At 49.9% G+C, this 18757-nt stretch overlaps 1 protein-coding gene across 2 annotated transcripts in view; it reads right to left on the bottom strand.

Annotated features, from left to right (window-relative positions):
- The window catches only part of ARHGAP17 (Rho GTPase activating protein 17), an 80978-nt gene that overhangs the window by 7822 nt on the left and 54399 nt on the right, over positions 1 to 18757 (bottom strand). The window contains exons 11-19 of one of the 2 annotated variants that reach the window (XM_081089647.1): positions 18344 to 18455; positions 17638 to 17719; positions 15447 to 15527; positions 13591 to 13704; positions 11149 to 11240; positions 8531 to 8687; positions 6790 to 7023; positions 4770 to 4951; positions 116 to 697 (exon numbers count right to left, since the gene is read on the bottom strand). In XM_081089647.1, the coding sequence (XP_080945773.1) occupies positions 116 to 697; positions 4770 to 4951; positions 6790 to 7023; positions 8531 to 8687; positions 11149 to 11240; positions 13591 to 13704; positions 15447 to 15527; positions 17638 to 17719; positions 18344 to 18455 (1636 nt within the window). The remainder of the gene's footprint in view (positions 1 to 115; positions 698 to 4769; positions 4952 to 6789; positions 7024 to 8530; positions 8688 to 11148; positions 11241 to 13590; positions 13705 to 15446; positions 15528 to 17637; positions 17720 to 18343; positions 18456 to 18757) is intronic. The other variant, XM_081089648.1, reaches the window with a different exon arrangement.

The raw sequence follows: 18757 nt of genomic DNA, 5'->3' as shown, positions 1-18757 counted from the left end.
AGCCGGGGAGACCACCGGGCGTGGCCCACACACAGGCTGGGCCGGGTTTGCACTAACCTGCTATAGACCAGCCTGCAGGAGAGGGTGCAGAAGCCTGGTGCAAGTTCCTACTCACCCGTCACTATTTTGGAGGCAGTAGGCACTGCGCTGGAGAGGCTGCCATCCGCCGCTGGGTGGGCCCCAGGAGGGTGTGGGGGTGGGGGCATGCTGGGTCGGTTCCTGGGCTTTGGTACTGGTCTCGGTCTCGGCAAGGTCCCAGCATGTGGCTGCGCAGTCTCAGGGTGGCCCGCTGCAGAGTGCTGGGCGGCTGGCAGGCCTGGGCTCTGCTTAGCTAAGGGCGGAGTGCTGGGGGGGGTGGGCGTCCTGGGTGGGGTGTGTGTGGGCTGCTCCAGTCCCTGCTCCCCCGGTCTGGCCTGTGACTGCGGCGCCTGCGTGGGGGGCTGCGGTGGAGGGTGACTGGGTGCCTGCATCGGAGCCAGGCTGCCTGAGGCTCTCCGGGGCCCACACAGCTGTGAGGTGGCGCACGGCTGCCCGGGGGCTGGGCCTGCGTGCGGGACAGGAGGAGACGGACTTCCAGTGGCTGGCTTCAGTGACAAGCTGGGTGCCTGCTGCGCTGTGCCTGGGGCGCTCTGGCCCCCGGGCTGGCCTGGAGGTGGGTTTCCTGGTTTCGGGGGTGCTGGAGCAGGTTTCTTAACAGCTGCACAAAGAGGGAAACACCTTTCAGTAAGAACAGCACAGTGACAGCCAACTCCCCTGAGCCAGGGACCAAGGGTGGCCTCACTGTTTAAGCCACGCTGATGTCGCTGCTCCTAACAGGACAGACCAGGTGGCACTTTACCTCTGTGGTTTTCCTCCTGAAGCCCAGAGACTCCATCTCACCAAGAGAAAAACACGTGACAAATGCAAATTAAGGGACTTCAAAATGCCTGCCTAGTGCCCTCCCAAACTGCCTCGGCCATGAAAACTCCAGGGAAGACTGAGAAAGAGAGCAGAGGCCGTTACACAGACAGGACGACCGAGTGCCAGGTGCCCTGGGCGGGAGCGAGCCTGGGACAGGAAATGGCCATCAGTGAAAAACTGGGGGCATCTGAACAAAACAGGGACTTCAGTTGGTTTCCAACTGTGACCAATGAGGTAAGAAGTTAACACTGGGGAGTGGGGAAGGGCACACTTAGCCCTATTTTTGCAACTCTTCTGTAAATCTAAAATTATTCCAGAATAAAAAGGTTATTTTTAAGAAGTACATGACACATTTATAGGCCTTTCAAGACCTGTCGCTTTACAGACTCAGCGGCCGCCCTGCCCACAGGAGGCGCTGCTCTAGCCACTCAGCGCCCTGCCGGGGCCTGCCCTTGAAGGAGAGCAGGGAGGAGAGAAGCGAGCGAGCTAAGGGTGACCCCAAGCACGACTGCTGCACACATCACAGACACTTGCTAAGTTCTCTTCTCCTAGAGGGCTTCATTTTTTTTAATAACAGAAATTCTACCAATTCCAGAATCATTTGAGCTATAATTCTAGATAAAAGTAAAATCCATCGGGCAGATGGCCTCAGATTTACTTCTCTAGGGGAGCTGAATCACACCCTGCCTCCTGACACCAGCCAAGGTCAGCGCCACTAAGGGGTGGGAACTTGGTACTGAGGAGGGTGGGGTGGAAAATGATGCTGTGGAGTCCTGGTTTGGGGCTGGGAGGGGTGTTGGAGAGGAGAGACTGAAGCGTTTTTCAAATTCTGCTGAGGTTCCACCAATCCTTCCCCATGGGAGAGGGAAATGAAGGAAGGAAATGACCTTGCATCGCTCACCTAACACATCACCAGCACCAAGACAGGCCCTTTGCATAACTGTCTCACCAAGTGCCGCACGCTCCCTGCAAGGCAGCACTGCTGTACCCATTTCACAGCGGAGGAAACCGAGGCCGAGTGTTTGCAAGAGGCCACACAGCTGTTCAGTGGCGGGACAGAGGCCCAGCACCGTGTCCTCAGACTCTTCCTCTTTCTCATTCCTGTGGTGCCTGGCTCTCTGCTCAGGCCCCAATCCAGGAAGGAAAAGGACGGAGTTTGCACTCTCTGCTGTCCTGGAACTTTTGACCTGGAGACTCGGAAGACCTTTCCCCACAGAAATAACCAACCAGCTGACAAAGAAAGTTGGATCATTCCTGACATTTAAGGGTGCTGCAGGAATTGGAGCAGAAGTATGAGAGCAGCAGACAGGGCAATGGGCCCCAGTCCCACGTGGAGGCCAGACCGGAAGAAAGGCAGGCCTTGTCCAAGACCACCTGGAAGATGCTGGCAGGTGGGGACAAGGGTAAGGGAGGGCAGAAAGGGTCACACTTCCTGTGAGGAAGCCTGCGGTCTGCGACTGCAGGGAGCAGGAGAGGTAACACCCCAATGTGGCTCCGGAGTCAAGTCTCAATCTGCAAGCAGCGCTACCCTGGAATCCAGGCAGAGAAGACTTCATTTTCCTCAAACATCAGCGGGACACAGATGAAGACGATGCTCAGAAGAGAGAGAGACAGCTTTAAGGAGGATAGAGTGGGGTCTGTGACCAAGTCGCGTACCTGAATTTGTCTGTCTGTCTGCAGCCTATAAAAATTCCACCTAATATCCGTGCAGTGCTTTTTAATTTTTAATTTTATTTTATTCCTTTATTGTCTAAAGTTTTACGTAAGTCTCCTTTTCCCCCAACTGACCCCCCGCCACGTGTCGTGCTTTAAAAAGACAATGCTTTCATAGGCAGACACATTACATTTATCCCCCACAATGTTCCCCTTAAGAAGGCATTTTATTTTTACTTTACATTCGTAAGAATTAAGTTAGGAAAGGTCAAATTGGCAGACTTTAATCAGCCATGTGAAATTAGGCAAAAGCTAGAACTCAAATTTTGAGCCTAAGGCCTTTTCCCACTGATCACAATGGCCTCTTGTGAGCAGCATCAACCAATCCATGGGAAATTGTCCAGCTCTCCCGAGTCTGTCCCTTCCGGTGGCCACAGCCATCCCTTGAGGTGTGGCCTCATCACTTTGTGGGCATCCCTGCAATAATGTGCCTCCACTACGGCCAGGTCAACCGTCTAAAAACGCTGCTGCTGTACCCACTCCACTCCACTCAGAAGGACCCGCTGCTCGGCGGTCCTTCCCTCGCCCTGGCACTAAGGACCCCACTGCTGCCTGCCTGCCTGCCCCCTCTGCTGTGCCCCATGGGAGTGCAGTTACCAGGGACATGCATTTATACATGAGCCTCAACAACAGGAGTGCAATCAGAGAGAGAGAGAGAGAGAGAGAGAGAGGGAGAGAGAGGGAGAGAGAGACAGACAGAAGACCCAAGTCAACGAGTGCATGGGAGGTGGGCTGTCGCCGCCCACACACTTCAGTGTGGGCATCCCTCATGTTGACATCGTTTTTGGTTCTCGCTGAACACACTTTTTAAATAGCACCCCCCTAAACTCAAGTCAGCAACGGAAACTGAGCTCTGTTGGGCAGAAGCCTAGACACGCTGGTTTCCTGAGCCTGCCGCCGGGACCCTCAGGAGATCCGAGGTCCTGCGCACGATTCCTGTCAGGCACTGGTCCAAGACCTGGCTCGAGCCGGAGATACGACCTCCCTGTGTGCAGCTCACCTCAGTTCAGTGAGAGGTGTTCACCCAAAATATCTGGGTGTTTACCCAAAAGAACTGAAATCATCACCTCAAAGAAATACACTCCCATGCCCACTGCAGCACTAGTCACAGCACTAGTCACCTCAGTGTCCACCGCGATGACTGGACAGAGAAAGTTGTCTATACGTGCAATGGGATATTCAGCTTTAAAAAGAAGGAAATTCTGCCATAATTGACAGCCTGGATGAAACTGAAGGACCCTATGCTAAGTGAAATAAGCCAGTCACAAAAGGACAAATACTACAAGATTCTGTTTGAGAAATCTAAAATAGTCAAATTCACAGAACCGGAGAGTGGATCGGTGGCTGCCAGGGCCTCTGGGGCCGGAGTACTGGGGAGTGACCAGCAACAGGAATAAAATTTCAATTATACAAGAAAACCAGTCCTAGGGACTTGCTGTAGATGCTGTCCTATCACACATCCCGCACACTAAAGCTGTGAGACAGCAGATCTCAGGTTGTGTTCGTATCACAAAATAAAACTAAAAAAACACGTGAAGGTGTGGGTCAGAAAATTCTGGAAAACGAGTGCAGAGCCCTGAAGAGGGAATGAGCTCGGTGTCTGACCTGCATGGCTGGAGGGCAGACAGGCGTGAGGGGAGTGGGGAGGGCTGGCTTGGGGTGGGCTGCAGGGAGCCACTGGAGTTCCAGCCCAGAGCTGACACGACCTCCGACCTGCTTGGTGCTTTTCAGCATCCCTGGCAGTTGGGAGGAGGACCACCGGGGATGCCGATGAGAACAGTCCGATGTCATGTTAATTAGGGCCCAGAAACAAGGTCCACCCAGAGGCGAGTGGCTCCCGGGCCTGCAGAGGCTGTGGCAGCTCCACACGAGAGCGACGGTTGAAATGCCAGACCCCTAGAGAACTGGGCGTGCTTGTGGGAGATGACTTTTTGTTTGTTAGGCTCCCTCGCTGGAACATTTTCTTAAGTGACTGCTTTTCTGTTCTCCATTTTCATTTCCCTGTAGTGACTTTTGTTAATAGCTGATCTTTCTGCCTGCCGTTTCACACGGGACAGGCACGGCCGGTCTGCTGGAAGTCGGACACCCTCCCTGGCTCGCATGCCCGGGGCGCTGTGCACATCCCCGCAAGGCACAGAGCAAAGGAGGCCACTTACCTCGCCGCAAAGTATGAGGACTGGAGCCAGTGGAGCTGTGCGCTGGGCTGACAGAGAGCTGATGGGAGCCGGCAGGGGGCTGTCCCTGCCCCTGGCTTTGGCCACTGGCCACCTGAATGCTGTTTCTTCCCGGCGCCAGCGTGGGCACAGCTGTAGCTGCGGAGTCCTTGGGCTTGGGAGGACTGAGGGGAGTAGAAATGCAGTTAGATGGCAGGTAGGCAGGCCCAGCCAGAAAAGCTAAGCACACTGAACCCAATGAAGTTTAAATAGTTCGCACTGTCCTAGAGAGCTAGCATTTACCGGGTGCCACACAGGACTCACTGCATCAGACTGTCTTCAACGCTGTGCCACTCAAACATCAAGAGAGAGACCATTTCACAGCAACCAGGACATTTCAATTACTTAAACTGGGCAATATTTAAAAATGTGGAAGGCTTTCGGACTTCAAAATAATGCAATTTTGACACACGTTATACAAAATGAAGCAAAAGCTATGGCCAAGCACGAAAGCCCTGGAATATAAAGTGCTCAGCTGCCATCACTGGTGTGGCCTCAGGAAAGAGGAACTCTGAGAAGCGAAGTGATGGAGAGCTCAGAGCTGGTGGCAGTGGGTGGAAATCAGAACTCAGGCTCTCGATGTCCTGGCTTAGAACTTCTCTCTACGCTAAATTTTACAGCTACATTTTGTCAAGGTCACCAAAGAGGGCAACATACACACAATCTCTAAAACACAGGGGTGAAAGAGCCAACTGATGGCTGACACTCCACCTGTCCTGCTGTAGTGAGGACTCATTATTGTCTTAAATAACATATTTAGCCTTGATTAGACCAAGAATGCTACAGTAAGCAAAAATGTGTGAGTTCACTAATACTATTTTCTCAAACAAAAATAACTAAACCAAAACAAATACATGTAAGGAGTGGCAATGACTGACAAGCCAACATGGAGCCCTAGGAAGTTGAAGGTATTTATTTTTAACCAAAAAGTGAACTTCCCTGAGTTATGCAAGCAGAAGGGATTCGGGAACGCTCAGAGCTTTGTGGCCAGCTCTGAGGAGTTGGGAGTTTCTTATCTCTGATGCATCAGGCATCACCAGGCATGCCCTCCAAAGAAGATAATGTGAGAGTTCTTCCACACAAATCCATCTCCATGTGGGGAGACTCCCCTGTGGATACACAGGCCGTCCTTGTTTTATGCATTTATTTTCCTTTTTATATGACCGTTTGGTGCTTTACAGGCAGCCAAAGTAGAGCAAATGACGAGAGTCAGCACACCGCTCAGCTTTTATAGCTGCTGCCAGCCTGCACCACCTGAGATGCCACCCGAGTGGTCATCTGCCCAGGTCAGCGTGAAGAACTAAATTCATGCACGTTAAACAAAAGGCATTTTTCCTTGGAGCTGCTATACATTTGTAGTCCACTCCAGGTGACGGAGCAGAAAGTAAAGCAACAGAAAAGCCTTTTCAGAAAATCTATCATCATATTTCATACCTTATGCTCATGTATCAACTCCCTACAAGACAGAAAGATAGGGCGTCCCCTGGTGTGCCTGGTACAGCGCTGGCACATACTGCTCAGTACGCAGGTGTTCAGTAAATCTGACTGGATGGGGGGATGGGGGGATGGATGGACGCACCAGGAATATTAAAACCTTACCTGCTACATTGAAACGTTTACTACTAGCATATTGGATGACAATAAGCAAATGGTACGCAAACACTGAGTCCACATCAAACAGGGAAAGGAGGTTTATAACATTGCTCAACACCTCCTGGTTTCCAGCTCCCAGCACTGAAGCAGTTCAGTAAAGAATGCAAACAAATGCGCATTCTTTGGAAAACAGGAAAGGAAGCAAGCAATTTAGTCTTTTTCTCCATTCAATGCTCACCAGAGGATGAAGGCAAATATGTTTTCCTGCATGCCAGGTGACTCACGGCATGGGTGCTGTGCCTACAGGCCAGCACCGGCAGGAAGGCGAGGGCGCCCAGCACCCACTGCCAGCAAAAGCCAGCCCCCTTACCTGCTGTCGCCTGGGCTCGGCCCCTGCTCCAGTGCGCACGCAGAGGAGGGAACAGGCCCACCCCCTGCGCTGCTTTCAGCCCTAGAGCTCTGGGAAGGGGGCTCTGGGCCCGCAGGAGCCAAGGTGCTGCCATCTGTGGGCGGGAGTGGCGGCTGGAAAGCAGGGGATACGTGCTTTCTATTTAGGGTGCCACCCCGCCGGTAGGCCTGGAAGTCCATAAGCTTCACACCAAAGCTACACAGAGAGAAGAAACAGTCAACACACCATGCGAGCCAATAACAGACACAGAGCCCATTGGTCCACGCGTGTTAAAACCCACACGGTACAGCTACCCAAGGTGCCCAGCATGCAGTGAAGCAACAAGGACCAGGTGGATGGCCATCCCTAGTACCGAGGCAAGCAACTCGACTTGGCCTCTCCCCTGCGAGAGCCAATGGGCCTGGTACTGACCAGTGTCCTTCTCAATTGCGCAGGAGCAGCTGGCACACGCAGGCAGACCGCAGCGTGAGTGCGTGACATCACGTGAACCTGTTTAAGTCCACGTTACCACACACAAGCGCATGGTCTCAAATCTGTGTGTGGGAGTCCTACCAGGGCCTCTTCAGCCCTGGGCAGAGGCAGGAGTGTGAGCAAGAGCAACTGAAAGCGTAGGGCTGGGAGGCTGCTTGGGGGCTGGCCCTGGGGACTGGAGGACAGGGCAGAGGAAGGCTCACTTCCACTCAAGCCCACTGTGTATAAACTTCAAAACTTCTTAGTTTTTAGTTCAAAATATAAGAAGATTTATGGCTCCCTGAGCATGTGTTTCTGGTGGGAGCCTCCCCGGGCAGATGCCAGAGAACTGCTTCCTGTGTGCTAACTAGAACCCTAGTTTAAGGAACATTCTGTAACTTAAATACATGAAGGCAGATCTGCTATGGCCGCTTGTCATCAGGAAGCACTGCCACCGTGTGAAGGGAAAACTTCTGCACAGCAAACGTGGCTTCAGAGAGACAGATGAGGAAAGCATTTTCCTTTGCAATGGGTTATAAAAAAACAGAACAAAAAGACAAACCTCACTCTAAGACTGGGCAACTAAAATAAGAGCTTGTTTTAATGCAATGACTTCGGGAGACAGTACCACCTGCACGCAAACAGGCACGCCCTGAGCAACGCCCTGCCACCCAGCCCTGCTGTGGGCACAGCGCCTTCCCTCGCAGCCCTCCGCGACCTGAGAGCCCTCCACCTGAGCCAGGAGCCTCTACGGAGACGTGCGGCTCCCGCTAAGTTCAACACAGACCCTTCTCTTCCAGAATCAGCCAGGCTGAGGCTTCTCAGCTGAGCATCAGATTCAGTGCTGGCTTCCACCAAGGGCCCGAGTTATGCCAAAAATGTGCCTCTTTTAAACAATCACACAACTCACCGTTGAGTGGTGGGTTGTTCTCATGCCCACTCTTGGACGTAAGTCCATAATGTTTAACTTTTTTCTTATTCCCTCCACCCCCCAGGCAAGTACATTTAGGTGACGTGTAAGATGCCAGTGCACCGTGGGGGCGACCGAGCAGCAGGTAGGCGTGAATGCCCACAGCACATGTGGCCTGAGAAGCTGGGCACCGACCTTCTGGCCAGAGCAAGGTTTGCAATGAACTAGAGCTGAGTGCCGAAACTATCTGGGCTCTGGCAGGCCTGGGCCGCACAGGCCTCCGAGGCAGTACTGCTGCCGAGGGTTTAACAACGCCGGTTTGAAGTGATTGCTCCCACACACCTCTCCTTCTTCACCAAGTCCCCTTCCATCACCGCCATGCTGGCAGGTCGCTTCCTCTCCAGGGTTCCCGAGTCAGAGTCATTTCCAGTGTGGGATGAGTGGTTGGAGTTTGGGGGGGCAACAGGTACGAATGCTTCTGATACATTAAATTCCACTTCTGCAGGAAGAGAAAGGCAGAGGGAACATGAGACACAGAGGCGGGGGGGGGGGGGGTGAGGCTGTAAGACACCCCTGGAACGGGAACTTCCTCTTCATCCGTGAGCCTCACTACTTCCTAAGCAGAAGCCCACACTCTCTTCTTCTACAGGACGCTGATTACACCAGGGAGGCAGGACGGGACCAGACAGGGGCATGACTCAGAACATGTACATGACTCTGCTGTCTTTTTGTAAACAAACACACAAATACGAAAAAGGGGCATGGATAACTTATTTGAATAAGAAAGTGTGATATTATTCAGTCTGACATAAAATGGAAATAAAAGGCAACGTGAACTCCATACTGCCTACAGCAGCTTTCACATGCCTCTTTTTCTCCAAGGAGATCTGGGGCAGAATGCCAAGCGGAACCTCAGTTCTCGAACTTAATCCATTCCAGGAGGCTGCTCGAACACTGAAGCATTTTCCCCTTAGAAATAATGTAAATTGATTAATCCAATCCAAATGATTCCTTGTTTTAACCCTTCTTATATACAGTGCATGTCTAATGTATTGTTTAATCTATAAACACTTTAAAAACAAAAAGGAAATGAAATGTAAGTAAAAAATAAAAATTTAGTAATAAGGAGCAGTAACAAAAGCAAAAACACATAAAAATATTCACAGCACAATTTCCTGAGATGTTAACTGTACTGACTTATGCTTGCGCATTCTCTCCGTTTATCGCCTGAGAGATGCGTGACTGATCATACAGGCATCAGCACGAACAGGTTGTCGGTTGAGAAGGGGGCTGTTTGAGATGGGAGACACTGAGAACCAAGGTGCACCTGCACTCATTCATTCATTCACCCACCCTACATTTCCTGAGCAACCTCCCGGCGTGAGGTGTGGGTTCTGAAGACCGGTGAAGAGGAGATGAGCGTGGCCCTGGCATCATGGAACTGACACTCCAGGGGACCTGACATCAGGGCTGCTCTGGCAAAGTAGGGATGGGAGGTCCAGACGTGGACCAATCTTCCAACACTTGCCCAGCCAGCACCCTCAAAGGGGCCATGGAGTATCAGATCCCAAGACTGCAATGCAGGTAGTTTACAAACTAATTGCCTATAGCAGGGGTGGGGAACGTCTGGCCCATGACAGTATAAGGCCCAAGAAATCATTTGGTCTGGCCCTGATAAGGCATTAGGGGTGATTAATTAAATGTTAGACCAAATATAGCAGGCTAATTTTTAAGTTGATAACTTTGTTTGGCCCGCAAATCTATATTATATATATGTGTGTGTGTGTGTGTATATATATGGCTAATATGCAAAGTGTCCCCACGGGAGTTCGACCGGGAGTTCTATCACTCGCTATGATGTGTGCTGACCACTAGGGGGTGGCGTGGAATGAAAGAAGGCCCTGGCTGGCAGCCGGAAGGCCCCTGATCACCGGCCAGGCCTAGGGACCCTACCTGTGCATGAATTTCGTGTACCAGGCCTCTAGTGATGTTATAAATATCCAAATGGCCCTTGGCAGAAAGGTTCCCCACCCCTGGTCTAGAGGATGAAATCCAAATCCTGACAGCCAGCTCAGAATGGGCCCAGCCAACCTTTCCTGCTTGCTCTCCACTCTGCACAAAGCCAACCATCTGCCTAGAAAAACAAAAAAGCCTGCCTCCAGAGGAAACTCCTGCCTGTTCAGTGCTGCCACTCTATCACGCATCCGACTCCCTTTCCCAACCTCTGAGTCTGTCAAATCGCTGTTCACCCACCTATCCTTCTAATTTGCCATGTATTATAATTTCTCTGTTTACGTGGCCTCTTGCAGTGGTCCGAGTTCCTCCAGGGAAGACAGCAAGTCTTACCAGCACACATATGGCACCTAGTGGGTATTCAGTATACGCTGAAAATGAATGGTTGGTGTTAAGTGAAACACAAAATAATGGGGTCACCATGATGTCAAAATACAAATGCAAAGCAACAGTCTGGAAAGAAACATGAAAAAGAGACACCTGGGCAGAATCAATAATGTGGATGTTGAAGTTACTGTGGATGAAGTCATTAGGTGGCATCAGCCTAAACTCCTATGTCCGCACACGCGCACGTGCGCGCACACACGTACACACAGGTGCAAATGAGGGAGAAGAGAGACCAACCTAGATCAACATAGCTAGAATTGAAATGAGGTCTGTGAGCTAGCTTTCAAGCTCTCTGTGACTGATGATATAAAAGTGAATACACTCTGATTTTGAAAATTACTCAATAAAGTAATTACTCAAATAAGTTATTACACTCTGATTTTGAAAATTACTCAATAAATTCCAGAGATGTGCAAAAAAAAAAAAAGAAAAAGAAAAAGAGACACCTATTATGCCATCACAAAGGATTATTGATGCATTTGCCCTTGAAAAAGACTTTTCACACTGTTACACTATTATTGTGTTGCTCTGGCAGCCAGTGAAGCTGCAAAGCTAATTACCTCCAGGGAAGAACCAGTCGGCATGCTGAATGATGGGTTCGATGACCGCGACCACGTGCACGGAGGTGGCGGCTGCCATCTCAGCCAGCGTCCTGCAAGGAAGTGCACAGAGTTCACACGCTTCCCTGGCAGCCTATCATTTCCCTGGTCTGGCTCAGAACCATCCCATGACTTTCAAAGGATGAGATATTTGAGAATAATGCAAACGTTAAGTCCACAAGGCCCGGCCTATGTGCGTGTGGGTCACCCCGATCAGTCTGCCCTGAGATAGTCACACTGCCAGGGAGCCTGTGATGGCTGTACTCAATGCTGGGCTGACACTGGCTGGGACAGGGCTGTGCTTCCCACGGGGACGGTGTTACCCATGGTAGTGACTGGTGAGACCCAACATCACACGCAACAATTTCACCTACGAAAGAAGCAAGGACGTGGATTGTGACAGCGTCCCTCTGTCATGTCAGAAAATGTGAGCCCCCATTTACATGTATTGTGAAGGCTGTCATATATATGAACAGGTCCCAAGATGCATGTTCACAAACTGAAAGTGTCTGGAAAGGGATCAGAAGGAAGAGCATAAATGAGAATAGTTACCCCGCTACCCAGCATGCTCCAGTTTGGGGTCAGAATGCCATGAAAGCAAACAGGGTGCAAAGGCCCAGTGGCCATTGAGGCCTACCACGCGGCAGCGCTTCACCTCGTTTAACTCCATCTTTCAACATGTTGCATTACATCGTATTAGTTTATTTCATCAAAGACACTGTACTCCCAAGAAGCTGGGTCCCGGTCTGGCCGCCCCAAACCTATCTCCTCTATTATCACTCTGACCTTCCTTCCCTGTAGGAAGAGTACTTTCACCCCAATTTCCAACCAACCCAAAGTTCTAGCTCCTTTCAAATTCCAGCTTCAAAGGCGAGCTCCACCTGCTGGTCCCCCACCCATCTAGATTCGGGTCGCTTGGGCCTCGAGGGGAGCTGCTGTCTGTCTACTGACTCATAGGACCTTTCCGATATTCTGGCTATTTCTGGAGGAACTCCTGCCTACTTTGTGAATTACCATTTGCTTAGAAGCTTTCTGAAATACAGAAGATTCTAGCTATTATAGAGCCAAATCCATCTATTTTTAAATTTGTTTCTTGCACTGCTTTTATGTTTGGAAAATTCTTCTCTTATCTCAAAAGCTAAAAAATATTTACCTTTATGGCATCACTTTTTATATTTAACTCCTTGGCCTACCTGGATGTATCTGCTATAAGATATGATGTATGCAGTTAACTTTATATATCTACTTGTCTTTCACTTCACTGTATATCAGATCTTTGTAAATAATCTTACAAGTACTTTCTGAAACAGGATTGGGCACACACGAGTAAATAAATGAATGAGAGGCAGAAAGACTTTGATTCCGAAAGCCACGGCACTTTTTAATGCAAACTTGAGCCACTTGTGATTTTACGCAGCTGAGCAGCAGTGATGGGAGGCAGAGAAGGGAGGTGGAGCTGAGGGACACAGACTGTAGCCAGCATCTTGGCTCTACCATTTCCCTGCTGTGCAACCTTAAGCAAAGTGCTTGTCTTCTCTAAGCTTCAGACTCATCTGCAAGAACAACGACAACAGTGCCCACTCCACAGGTTACTTGTGAGGATTGAGCGAGACCATCGTAATGCCACCATCAGAGTAAACGCCACTGCTAGTGGTTTCCCCGGAGCTTTCTTACTGATCTCCCTGACCCCTCCCCCATTCCATCTATGCTTCTCAACGCCAACAAAGCCACCTGCTAAATGCAATCTGCCCTGCGTCATTCCTCTGCTTAGAAAGGTGGATGAACACCCTCACGGCATGACCCATAGAAGAAGTTTCAAACACCTCAGCAAGATACGCAAGGCCTCTGAGACCTGGCTCTGGCTTCATTAACCTCAGTCAGTCACAGCCTCGTGTCACCTGTGCTCATTAATAAGCCCATGCAACACCCCCCCACCCCTCATTAGAGATCTAGTGCTTTCATCCTGCAACACCTTAGCTCATTCAGGACCCACTGTAGGGAGCTATTTATTAAGGTTCAGCTCCAGGGCCACTTCCTGAGCAGAGCTCTCTCTGAACTCAGGCTGACCCGTGTCCCTTCAACAAGCACCAGTGCCATCAGACTTGGTAATGCCTGTGGTACCTGCACACAGGTGTGCAGGCAGAGCTGATCCCTGAGCCACTTATCTGTCCAACTGCCTGAGGACGGGGCCCTCTAAGGACTGGGGCGTCTCCCACACCCTGTGTGGCCAGATCTGGGACAGGAACAGCTCACAGGAGGGTTTCGAGAATGTCAGCTCAAGGAAAGATCAACTTCAGAACATGCCCAAGTGCTCCTTACACTGGAATGTGTATCCTGAGTCTGCTCTTCCGTCAGGTGGAAAGCAGAAAGGAGCATAATCCGATATGGGGAAAGGTTACTTACCCTTCATTTCTGGCCCATAACAAGTTAGGGCCTAAGACAATGGCAATGTTGCTGGGAGTCATTTTGTTGATGTCACTGGTCTGAGCAAGCTTTGCGAGGAACTTGATTAAATACCTGTGGTAGAAAAGATAAGGGGACAGCACCAACTCTGAAAAGGTTGCAGAAATAGCATCTTCCTGCCCACGCGCCCAGGCCCCGAGTGCTCAGGTGCGGCTAACTCAGACTCTAGCTCAGGTTAAACACTTTACAGATTTCCTGTGTTCCACGTTTCAGAGGACGGACACATTTAGGGCTTGGAAGTGGAAAACAGCTCAGAGGTCAACCTCAGTGATTCAACCTCTACTTGCTGTGTATTTCTAATCCATTTCTCCTTTAGGCGCTGTCTACTCTGCCCTTAAGTTACAGTGGGAGTCACAGGGGCTCAATACACGAACACAGTAACAACAGACTCAGAAAAACAAAACAGGAGCACATACACACACAGGGAGACAGAAATGTGGGTGTGCTGCTTAAAGGGAACTGTGTGGAAATGCCTCATGCTGTAATTAGAAAAAATATCCAGTTTACCACATAAATGTATTCTCTCGCACTATAAAAAATGAAGAACCCAACAACGTATCAACAGAGGGCTAATAAAATAAATAACAATAGATTCACACAGCGGAATACTATGCAGCCATGAAAAACAACCAGGTGCTGATGTGGAAAAATCCCCAAGATGCACATTAAGCAAAAAGGGCAGGGAGAAAATGGAATGTAGAGTATATGCTACCACTCGGTTTTGGAAAACAGTGGGGGCGGTGAGAGAAGGAAACGTGTGCATGGATGCACGCATGTATCTGCTGACACAGGCACTGGCTCTGAGAGGCTCCAAGGGCTGTGTCTCAGGAGGGGAACGAGGTGGCTGAGGGACAGGAGCGAAGAGACTTTTCACTGGACACTTTCTGAATTCTGAGCCATGGAAAGGTGCTCCCTATGCAAAAGACAACTGGTAAACATTATAAAGAGGAAAATAAAATGAAAGGCCAGATCCCAAAGTACCCAGCACCGGGACTGACTCGGAGCCGGGCAAGAGCACCCGCGATGCCACGCTAGATGTGCCCGCGAGCCAGCGAGGGCCATCACAAGCACCGACCTTCTCCCAAGGCTGAGCCTCGGGTATGGAGAGGGTGTTTCCTTAGCTCAGCCACGGACCCCAGGACTGAGGAACACGTCAGGTAACGTGTCAGGCATTTCACCAGGAAAGTCTGTGCCATTTTGGACCCAGTCCGCTTACAAAATATTCTTTGATTTTAAACAACTTCATTGCCAACGGCCCCCTTTTTCCTTCTCGCTCCCCTTCTTCGAAGCCACATTTTAAGTGAGATGGAAAATAGAGGTTAAACTCCAGAACTTTTATCCTATGGTAAATTTTCTTAGAACCAGAGTTATTCCATAAAATAACATACAATGTCCATTTCTTGAAATTTTACTTAGGATGATTTATGCTCTATTTAAAACTATGTAGCATATATGGAAGATATTACGGAAAGTACAACTATTGATTAATTTTTACCCTTTATCTCCTAGGCAATTTAGACTTCAAATCCTATAGTCAACCGAACCTTCCACAAGACTTTTGTCCTCGGTGGCTTGCAGGGTGAAATGACTGGGCAGCCTACCCATGAGCGCCGATGTGCTCCAGAAAGGCCACAGTACACGCAGGTTCCCTTCCTCCCAGCACCCCCAGGAACCCCCCGCACTCTGGGTGTGCCAGCATGCTTGCATTAAACAGCCTCTCCGCTGGGATTAACAGATTTTCATGTCGAGTCACTGTAGTTTGGTGGCTTTATTTACAGAATGTCAATCATACATACCTAAAGTTAACGAAATTTTGTGGTGGCAACTTCTGACATGTTCGCCATAAATCTTGAAGTTTTTTGTCTTGATCCTGCACACTAAGAAAAAATGTTATCCATAACCACTTATGAAAAGTCATATAGTAACCCTGGCCATATGCTACAAACAGTGATGCCTCCATTGACGGAGAGCAAATAGATTTGGAGTCAAATACCAACAAACGACTGAACTGAGCAGTTCACTGACCTCACCAAGACTCAATCTCCTGATGTGCAAAGCTGAGTAAGGCTGGTCCTGCCGCGTGATGGGATTTTCAGGGGTACAACCATGTGCATCCCCTAGACCAGTCAATGCCTGGCACACCGGAGACAGGGCACCACTGAGAACTCTCTAGAAAATGTGTCTGCCCACGCAGGGCGTCACAGAGCCCAGATCCCTTGTCCTAAACGCGGTGCGGCACAGAGGAGTGGCCACACCCAGGCTATAGCCCCATCGTGCCCTCCCAATCCTGTGCCAAGGCTCCAGGCAGCCAGCCCGCTTCTGCTCTGCAGGCTCAATGTGCAAACTTTCAGACACAAAAGGGCCAGCCCGCAGCCCACAGGGCAGAGTCCACTCTGGCCACCAGTGGGAGACAGTGTCCGAAGTTATCAATACGTCCTCCACCGCCGAGCCAGTCTGGAGAGTTATGGGCGGAGTTAAGTGAAGTTATACTCAAGGCCAGGCGATGTGTCCTGGGGCGGACCGGGGGCCTGCACTGATCATTCTCAGGCACAGAGCCAACACACCAAAGACAGACACCTTTACAAGCACATTTCCTCATGGGGACGAGTGTGAGTCTCAGAACAGAGAACAGTCACGGTTTAGGGGGCCGGGCAGGTGGCTCCGTAAAAGAAAGCCCAGAGCTCTCCCTGCCTGGCAGTGTCAGGCTCCATCACCCAGTCCCACAAACATGATGCTCACATCAGGCTGAGCCCCAGGCGGGCTCCAGGGAGACAACCACGATTAGGAACTTGCTCTGACTTTAAAATCCTCACCGTCTACAGGGACAAAGTCTCACTCCACAGAGACAGAGGGGAAAAGCTCCACTGCAAATCCCTGGTGAAAGTGACAAGGGATGGTCTCACATCCCTGAACTGTAACTGATCAGAGCAATGGCTTATTTCTAAGGGAGCGGGTGACAGTGTCTGAGGACGGGATAGAGGGGAAGTCTGTTCTCCTTCCCTCGGGGATGAGGAATTAGGCACCTTTAAGAGGAGGGACGAGACTAGGAGGCAGGCTGGCCAGCAGTGAGAAGGCTCTAGGACTGGGGTCCTCAAACTTTTTAAACAGGGGGCCAGTTCACTGTCCCTCAGACCGTGGAGGGCCGGACTATAGTTAAAAAAAAAACTATGAACAAATTCCTATGCACACGGCACATATCTTATTTTGAAGTAAAAAAACAAAATGGGAACAAATACAGTATTTGTATTTGCATGTGGCCCCGCGGGCCGTAGTTTGAGGACCCCTGCTCTAGGACTTTTCAAACAATTCTGCTCTGCTTAAAACCAACTACTCCTCGACAGGTGATGCTGGGGATGGAGGGACGAGACAAAGATGGGAGCACAGTCTCTGCGTCACACAGGTCTGGGTCTGAATCCCAGCTCTGCCCACTACTTGCTACTGTTTGAGACTTCCTAAACTTCAGTTTCTTCCTCTGTGAAACGAGCATGGTAACATCTGCTGTTAAGTTATTAGCTAAGGATCACAGGAGGTGATAGGCGTTAGATCAGTACAGTACTCAGACATAGCACATGCCCAGGAAGCATGAACTTTTATGACCAATTATGTCCAATGTCAACGTGACATTATGCACAGCTGAGTTCCCATGCAGCTCAACAGGCACTGGCCGGTACAACATGTATCCCCAGCGACAGGACTTTCTTCAATATGAAAGGGGCTTTGACCAGACAACCCATAATGTGGGCACCACTGTACATCTTCATCCACTAAATGACACATTTACGTCAATGCCCAAGTGGCGACCTTCCCACATAAGAATCACAATATGCAGTATTTTCATCGTAACCTTCAGAACTGAGGCACAGCCTATTTAACAACTATGCTCTGGTGATGTTCTTTTCTCACCCAGGAGAGTAAGACAGTTTACAAATGGGACACAACAGTGCTTCACTTCCTTTAACTTTGAAACTCGGTGCTCTCTGAACTTACCTGGCAACTTGCGTCCATTCTTCATACAGCTGGAAGGTCATCAGCGGCTCGGGCAGCTCCCGCAGGTAGGATTTCAAAGCACCTGGAGGCAGGAGCACGCTCTTTGAGGATACAAAGGGGAGCTGGGCTCTCAGGACGTATTACTTTGCAAAATGAAATGATCTCAAATGTAATTTTCCAACTACACAGAACAAATTATGACTTGGTGGGAACGGTTAAAGAATAAAATGCCCCTAAAACAATTTCTGTCCCTTGCCACATACAGGGTGGGGCAAAGTAGGTAGACAGTCGTTCGTATGGAAAATAATACGATAATTAAGAAACACTATACAATAAACTGTGGTGTTTCGCATGCTCACACCTGTAAACCTACTTTTGCCTCCCCTGTATATTGAGACCAATGAAAATCACCTCAGCTTCTGAGTCACCGTGCTAACAGCACTTCCCCAGGCTGAGCACCTGGAGGTGAGAGAAGGGGAGAAAATCCAAGCACGCCTCCAAAGACCTGGGTTATAAGCCACCTTCCCCTTTACGTGATAACCAGGAAAAAACCCCACAGGAATAGGAAAGGTGTGAGTGTGTATCTACTCTTTCCCTTTTGTAGCTTAAGCCTAGAAGGAGCCATTTCACTTAAAACAACAATCAACACTGGTACCTGGGTGATCTGAGACTCACCCACCACTGGAGGGCACTCCTTGGAGCTCACCTGCTACAGCATGGGGGTCTGAATAAAACTCATCCAGGTGAGAAGTAGAACAGTCTAAGGCAGCTTTCAGCTTCTTTAATCGGGAGGCCCCAGCCGCAATTCGGAAAAGGCCCTAAAGACAATGCAAAGCCATTAGCATCAAGTTCAAGTTGGGAGCCCAGCACTGAGCAGCAGTAAGAGCCTGAAGGAGGACCTCTAGCCCCACGGCCAGCACATGCCGCCTGCAGGCAGGGCCACACTGCCCACCTAGTAGTCCTAAAATACCGGTGCCCATTAGAAATCTATTTAAAAACAAGTACCATACTTCCACAAGGGTGATGCTATAGATTTTTTAAACTTAGAAATATTTTTTAAAATGGACGCCTCGGGAAAAATTGTAAGACTGAACTGCTAGCCTCTTTCACTGCCCTACAT

Source organism: Myotis nattereri (genome assembly GCF_964212035.1).
Source record: "Myotis nattereri genome assembly, chromosome: 4".
Classification (NCBI taxonomy): Eukaryota; Metazoa; Chordata; class Mammalia; order Chiroptera; family Vespertilionidae; genus Myotis; species Myotis nattereri.
This window is presented reverse-complemented; position numbering and strand designations above follow the sequence as displayed.